Below are 6,942 nucleotides of genomic sequence, written 5' to 3'. Positions count from 1 at the left end.
GGGAACAGACGCAGCAGGTGCTGCGCCTCTTCCAAGAGACGCAGTGACTGCTGCGCCTCTTCCCAGGTCCTTTTCTGCGAAATTTTCGTATCTTTTTCATATCTTTCCGAGATTCACTTCCAAAGACTCTCTGAAACCCTAATCCTTTCACGTGATTAGTATAAATAGGAGCCTTCGCTCCTCATATTTCTCACGCGAGTGTCCGCCCTTCTTTTCTCCCTTTGCATTCTAGACCTTCGTTCTTACTTTTTGGCGTCTACGTGCTTGAACATTCGACCACGTAAGCTCGGATCCTTCTGAGTACCAGCCTCGTTTGCATGACCGACCAATTTGACCAACTCCACATCAATCAACTTAATTAAATCGTTTTCCTCTTACGAGGGCACTTTCGTATTTGCATTATAGTTCGAGTCGAGCATCGCTAATCGATAACTTAGTCCTTCTCGTTTCGTCAAACATGTAAGTCTGAGGGTGTAAATCCTTCTTTTATTTATTGTTATTTATCTTTTGTATCATCATTACTGTAAGGTTTATGTCGAAAATACCAATTAAAACCGATTTCTAAAACCGTGCTTTAAAACCTCTTTTTACGGATTTCCAGAAGACAAACCGTCGAGAAAGGGCGCAAAGAATCGCTGCGCGCTCTCTCGAAGGGACGCAGCACTGCCGCGCCTCTTCGTGAGGTGCCGCAGCAGATTCTCGCTTCCTTTCTTCTTCCTTCGTCCTCTGTAATTCGTTCGTCAAAATTTGTTTCGTTTGTTTCCTGTTAATTCTTTGACGTAATAGCATATTAATTTCACATGTATATTATTTATCATTCATTCACATGTTTAATTCGTCATTAAATTCGACTTAAATCCCTTATAATCCGATATTTGCGGGTTTTCGTCATTAAATTCAATCCGGGTTGTAGGAATTCGATTTGTTCATATCGGGTTTCTGGAATTCGATCCTTGATATATTTTCCATCTGTTATTCATGATATTCGTCATTAATTCGTCATGTTTAATTTTTTGTGTTCACCCATGTCACTAATCAATCATTCTTTCATGTAAATAATTCGTTTGCATCTGTCTCATCCATGTTTTATTGCTTTTATGACCATTAATCATATGCAAATAACCTGATGATCACTTCCATCCGAGTAAATATATTAATCAATCATTAAATTAACCCAACGAACATTAAATTCCTGAACCCTTATATCAGAAGGTTGGTTTTAACAATAGAGAGAGGAAAACTTATTACTTTATATAATAATAGCACTAAGGCTTGGAATGTGACTAGATTTAAGGATCTCAACAATCTCGAGATAGAAGAGTCAGCTAGAAACAACTCTAGTAAGGAAGAAATTTGGTGGGAAAACCTAGAAACGGTTTCCTAAAGCTAAATTTTGACAAATCGAGAATAGAGGGTAATAAAGCTGTTTTAGGATATTCTATAAGAGATCACAATGGTAAAGTCGTTTTGTTGGGAGCAAAAAAGTGCGGATCCAATAGTATCATTATTGCGGAAGCTCTCGCTTTAAAAGAAGATATTTTAGCAACTAAATACTTAGGAATCTCAAAATTAATTGTGAAGGGTGATAATTTATGTGTTATTAACTCTATTCGAGGCAGTTGGCAAATTCCTTGGGAAATTTCTAGTATTATCAAGGATGTGAAATTAGACTTCTTCATTTTTTCGATGAATTGATCTCTTTCGAGGTGGTTTGATAGCCGATGACTTCAGCTTACCTCTCTCATTCGAAATGATGAGATAGGTTGGTCCTACACTCCTACTGCAGATGATCAACCTACTTTTCCTACCTAAAAAAAAAGAGTAGAGGGAAGGGAGAAAAATAGGATTAGTGTGTTTTTTTAGTAAGGGTATCAAATAAAAAATTTAGTGTAAAAGGTATTTGTACGAGTAAAAATTATAATGCGAAAATAAATTACGTAATATTATTGAATTTGTGAAAAACGTATAAGTAAATAAATTAATCAGACCAGAGTCGAAAACCTAATTAGGTCGGCTGTTCCTTGAAAAACCCTCTCCACTCATTGTTTCTTCCCTCTTTTAACTGTTTCTAGGGTTTCGTCTCTCCGCATTTCGCCGATCTCTCCTTCTCTCTCTTCCGCAATCACAATACTTTCTGGTACTTACTCCATCACTTCCTCTCTCTACTTTTGATTGTATTTGTTCATCATAATGTAATTAGGGTTCTTCTTTTTTACTAATCTTCGTCTTTTGATAATTTTCATTACATTATTATAACGTTGATGATTTCGCATTTACTTCGTGTTTTTTGTTGTTTAAATTTCCGAGTTGTATTAATGGTCTTGTTTCAATCATTTGTTTACTTTGGTAGACGTATTTTAATTGAAGGTAAACAAATGATTGGGATGGAAGAGGTTATGCTTGATTCTCCGAGCTTATTATAACTTTGCCTTCCAGATTTGTATTATGCTCATGTTCATGTTTTATTTAATTGTTTTTTTTTGTGGTTTATTAGTTTAAAAGTTATTAGCTTGGAGGAGAATCTGGACCTGTAAATTTGAGTCGCTTTCTTCGAGTTATGGATATTGGCAGTTCATCTATTTTGATATTACCTGATTCAATTAAGTAGTTTTGATTTTATGGCGTAGCTATTGCTCTTTTGACGATTCTCTAAGCCATTAACTGGTTATGAGTTCATTGAATTGAGGAAGCTGTTCGAGTTTCACTTGCTACTGTTGTTGTATGTGTTTGTTATTGGAACATGGTAGGATCATGCTATGTGGGTGTCTGAATGTCCAAGTGTTGTTTTTTGTGTATTTGGCACGATACATGTGGTGTTTATGGTTGAACCGTGACTGTAAAGCCATGCCATGAGAATATCAGTGAGCTGCATCTCATTTGAAAAGCGTCAGCACTAACGAATTTGAAGGCTTTATGTGTATAAAGCAATTGTACTAGCAACATTGGAGAGATTTCAGTAAGAAAAGCCCAGAAACCTTAGTAATTTTCGGAAGTAGTTTACTCAAGGACGTGACCGGTCTATTTTGAGTAATTTTCCAAAGTTCGGCATCATCATTGAAAACATTTTTGTGTTATTGTACACATTTGAAGGAGATATTACCCTAGTAATTGTCCAAAGTAGTTTATTTGTTTGTGGGTTTACTTAAGGGTGTGTATTTTTTTGCTTAATCGTCCAAAGTGAAAACAAAATCTTCGGATACGCTTTTGTGTACTTGTACACATTTTGAAGTACATGTAACCTTTCTGATGCATTTTTTATTTGTAAAATATTAACCTTTTTGCTATTACAGTATCTTCTGTTTTCACTGGTAGTGTTTAAATACTGGGTAGATGTCGTGAGTATCCCAGGGTTTCTATTTTTTTTCTTTTACTTGGCTAAACCTGAAGCATAGTCCATCCTCCTTTACTGCATTGCCTTCACTATGCTGTCTGAAATCAGTACTTATCATCTTCTCAGTGTCATTGTCCATATTGCAGCTTCTTCCAGTATGTTAGTTATGTTGCTTCGCCGAGGACCTATTTTTCTCCTCTCAATTTTTGTGTAGAAATTGGAAAATGTCGTGATTATAGTCTCTGAGGCAGATAGTACATCTCTCCGCCATTTTTGATGAGGGGTTAGTAGAATTTAGGGTGTGCTCTCTTGGATTTAATTCTACTGTTTTTTGCTTCTTTAAGTCAGAATAATAAGGGTGTTGTTATTGGAAATGCAACTTAGGGAACAACTAATGACTGTAAACTAATAGAACAGTTCAGCAGTATTAAGTTCTAGATGAAGCACCTTTTTCATGTTCTTTATGTTGTAGCAATTCTGACACTTCCGTACTTCCCATGTGTACATTACTGTTATCTGCTTGCTAGTTAGAATGTGTGCCAAAAGATAGAAAGTATCTATTGAGTATGTGTGTATTAGGTTAATTTATACCTCTGGCTAAATAACTGAGACTAATTGTCAGAATTTTGCTGTTTTCCTCTGTTTTCATATTTGTGTTGATAGTATGTTGCTTGAAGTCCACTTATCCAGACTGACTGCCTGCAGGTGACTAATTTCCTGCGCAAACAAACCTGGGATTTCTTTCATCACTTCCGTTGACAGATATTTTTCAACCTTGGGCCATTGTTTTGAAATAATGGCCCGAAAATTGAGTAATGTTCGACTGATATCTTACGCGCCAGAATTAGAAGGTGGTAAACCACTATATGTTTCTTCAAACTGCCTTCCCTTCAACGTGTCAAAGTTTGAACCTGCTGGGCATGCTTTTCATGAAGCAGCATTAAGACTTGCCGGTTACTTTCAAGATGAATCTGACAGTGATACTTCGAGTATTTCAAATGATAAAGAGCAAAGTCATATTCCTTCGTTTGAATCATATAGCAGTAAGAGCAAGAAGAAAAAGGGTGCTGATGGTAAGCAACAACAAGATCATTATGCGTTACTTGGCTTGTCAAATTTAAGGTATCTCGCCACGGAGGAGCAAATACGAAAGAGTTATCGCGAGGTTGCTTTGAAATTTCATCCTGACAAACAAGCTACACTCCTTCTAGCTGAAAAAACTGAAGAATCTCGAGAAGCAAAGAAGGATGAGATTGAAAACCATTTCAAAGCCATTCAAGAAGCCTACGAGGCCTTGATTGACCCTCAAAAGAGACGGGTTTTTGATTCCACTGATGAGTTTGATGACGAGATCCCCACTGATTGTGCCCCGCAAGACTTCTATAAAGTTTTTGGTCCAGCTTTTATGAGGAATAGCCGGTGGTCTGTAAACCAACCTGTACCTTCAATAGGAGATGACAATTCTCCTTTTGACGAGGTTGAGAAATTTTATGACTTTTGGTATGCTTTTAAAAGCTGGAGAGAATTTTCCCATGAAGATGAAATGGACCTTGAGCAAGCAGAATCTCGAGATCACAAAAGATGGATGGAACGACAGAATGCAAAGCTCACCGAGAAAGCCAGAAAGGAAGAATATGTACGCATACGCTCTCTTGTTGACAATGCGTATAAAAAAGATCCTAGAATTGTTAGGAAGAAAGAATTTGAGCGAGCGGAAAAGCAACGTAAAAAGCAAGCCAAATTTTTGGCGAAGAAATTGCAGGAAGAAGAAGCTGCCCGAGCTGCTGAAGTGGAGAGACTTAGGAAAGAGGAGGAAGATAAAAGAGCTGCTGAAACTGCCTTGAATGTTAAGAAGGCCAAGGAGAAAGAGAAGAAGCTTCTCCGTAAAGAGCGGGCTCGTCTTCGTGCACTTACTAGTGAACTTGTATCTCAGCATGTATTTGACATATCTGGTGACGACATAGAAACCCTCTGCATGTCACTGGATATGGAGCGGCTCAAGGGTTTGTGCGACAAGATAGATGGGAAGTTAAGTGTGGAGAAAGCTAGACATGTTAGAGACTTACTTGGTCGTCAAGATAATGCAGAGTTTGAGAAGAGAATGGAGGAAAAGATTCCTAAAGAAAATGGTATTGTGGATTCTAATGGCAGTACGTCAAAAGGTGGCAATGAAAAGAAAGAGAAACCTTGGGGTAAGGAAGAAATTGATCTCCTTAGGAAAGCTGTGGTAAAATACCCAAAAGGTACATCAAGAAGGTGGGAGGTTGTATCGGAGTTTCTTGGTACTGGAAGGTCAGTGGAGGAAATTCTGAAAGCTACAAAAACGGTTCTTCTGCAAAAGCCAGATTCTTCGAAAGCATTTGATTCATTCCTTGAGAAAAGGAAACCAACCGCATCTATTTCATCCCCGCTTTCTACGAGAGATGAAGTTGAAGGTGCTCCAATTATGAATGGTCATGGTGAGTCACCAAGCAGTACTAGTAAAGAACAAGAGAAAGCAGTTGAAACTTCTTCTAGTAATCCCGTTATTTCGGGATCTGACCAAGATGTATGGTCGGCTGTTCAAGAAAAGGCCCTAGTCCAGGCTCTAAAAACATTCCCGAAGGATGCCCCTCAGCGTTGGGAGCGTGTTGCCACTGCAGTTCCGGGAAAGAATGTAAACCAGTGCAAGAAGAAATTTGCTTCGCTCAAGGAGACCTTCAGAAGCAAGAAAGTTGCTGGTTAGAAAATTTGGGTAGAGATGCAACGTGCTGCACCTGTGCTTTTAGCCTCTGTTATTCCAACTCTTCATATTACCTGGCATACCTGTGTTTGCTATTCGACGCTCGGACATGGGTATGACACTTGAACACCTAATTTTACTTTAAAAACATGAATTTTTTGGTGAAAATAGTTGTGGCGGATACTTCTAACCATGTTCAAGTAACATAGCTATTAAGTTATGGAGGCATATCTTGTTTTGGAAGACAGCTTCTTGCTTCGCAGATAGCATCGATGTCCTTGCTTTATCATTTGTTTCTTATTATTTTTTTTGGAAAGACGGCAGGATTCGTTCTTTCAACAAAATTTTGTTCGTCCATATTTTACATAGAGATGGTGCCGATAATGTTATAAGCCTACATTTCGCAACACAAGGCTGGCTAGTCAAGATTCTGTAATTTGGTGGTACGGTGTGTTATGGAATGGTATAATCATCATGAATGTTAGTATTTCGGCAAGACGATTTTTCTTAAATGTTACCTGTATGGCAGAGTTAAATTCTAATTGATTCAAATGTCCCAACAAAAATGACCTTTAGTAAATTTCGCAAGTATGGCACTAAAAGTGTTTTTTTAACTTGCGATTTATACCAAACACTTTTAACTTGCGATTTATACTAAGTTTGGTTTTCTACATAAACCAAATCGAGACCCACAAAAAAAAATTATGTACTAGTATAAAATTACACGAAAAGGAACATAAACAAAGTACTCAATAGTTAACTAGTTGAGATCCCGTGCTAAAGCACGGCATTTGTGAGGGTTAAATTAATTGAGCTTTAATTTTTAAATAAATGAGTTGTAGTTATAATACTCTAGTATATTGTAATATACTGAGTATAATGTTAGTAA

General features: G+C 37.4%; 1 protein-coding gene across 1 annotated transcript; it reads left to right on the top strand.

Moving 5' to 3' along the window:
* The first annotated feature begins 1,995 nt into the window (after positions 1-1,995).
* Positions 1,996-6,565, top strand: LOC141601539 (uncharacterized). The gene is made up of 2 exons (XM_074421834.1): positions 1,996-2,137; positions 4,037-6,565. The coding sequence occupies exon 2, from the start codon at positions 4,128-4,130 to the stop codon at positions 6,054-6,056; it is 1,929 nt and encodes a 642-aa protein (XP_074277935.1). The 5' UTR covers positions 1,996-2,137; positions 4,037-4,127; the 3' UTR covers positions 6,057-6,565.
* The last annotated feature ends 377 nt before the right edge of the window (positions 6,566-6,942 follow it).

Source organism: Silene latifolia, chromosome 1 (assembly GCF_048544455.1).
Source record: "Silene latifolia isolate original U9 population chromosome 1, ASM4854445v1, whole genome shotgun sequence".
NCBI lineage: Eukaryota > Viridiplantae > Streptophyta > Magnoliopsida > Caryophyllales > Caryophyllaceae > Silene > Silene latifolia.
This window is presented reverse-complemented; position numbering and strand designations above follow the sequence as displayed.

What these genes read in the sequence shown, in the direction of transcription:
- LOC141601539 (XM_074421834.1), top strand. Translation starts at nt 4,128, where the DNA reads ATGGCCCGAAAATTGAGTAATGTTCGACTGATATCTTACGCGCCAGAA.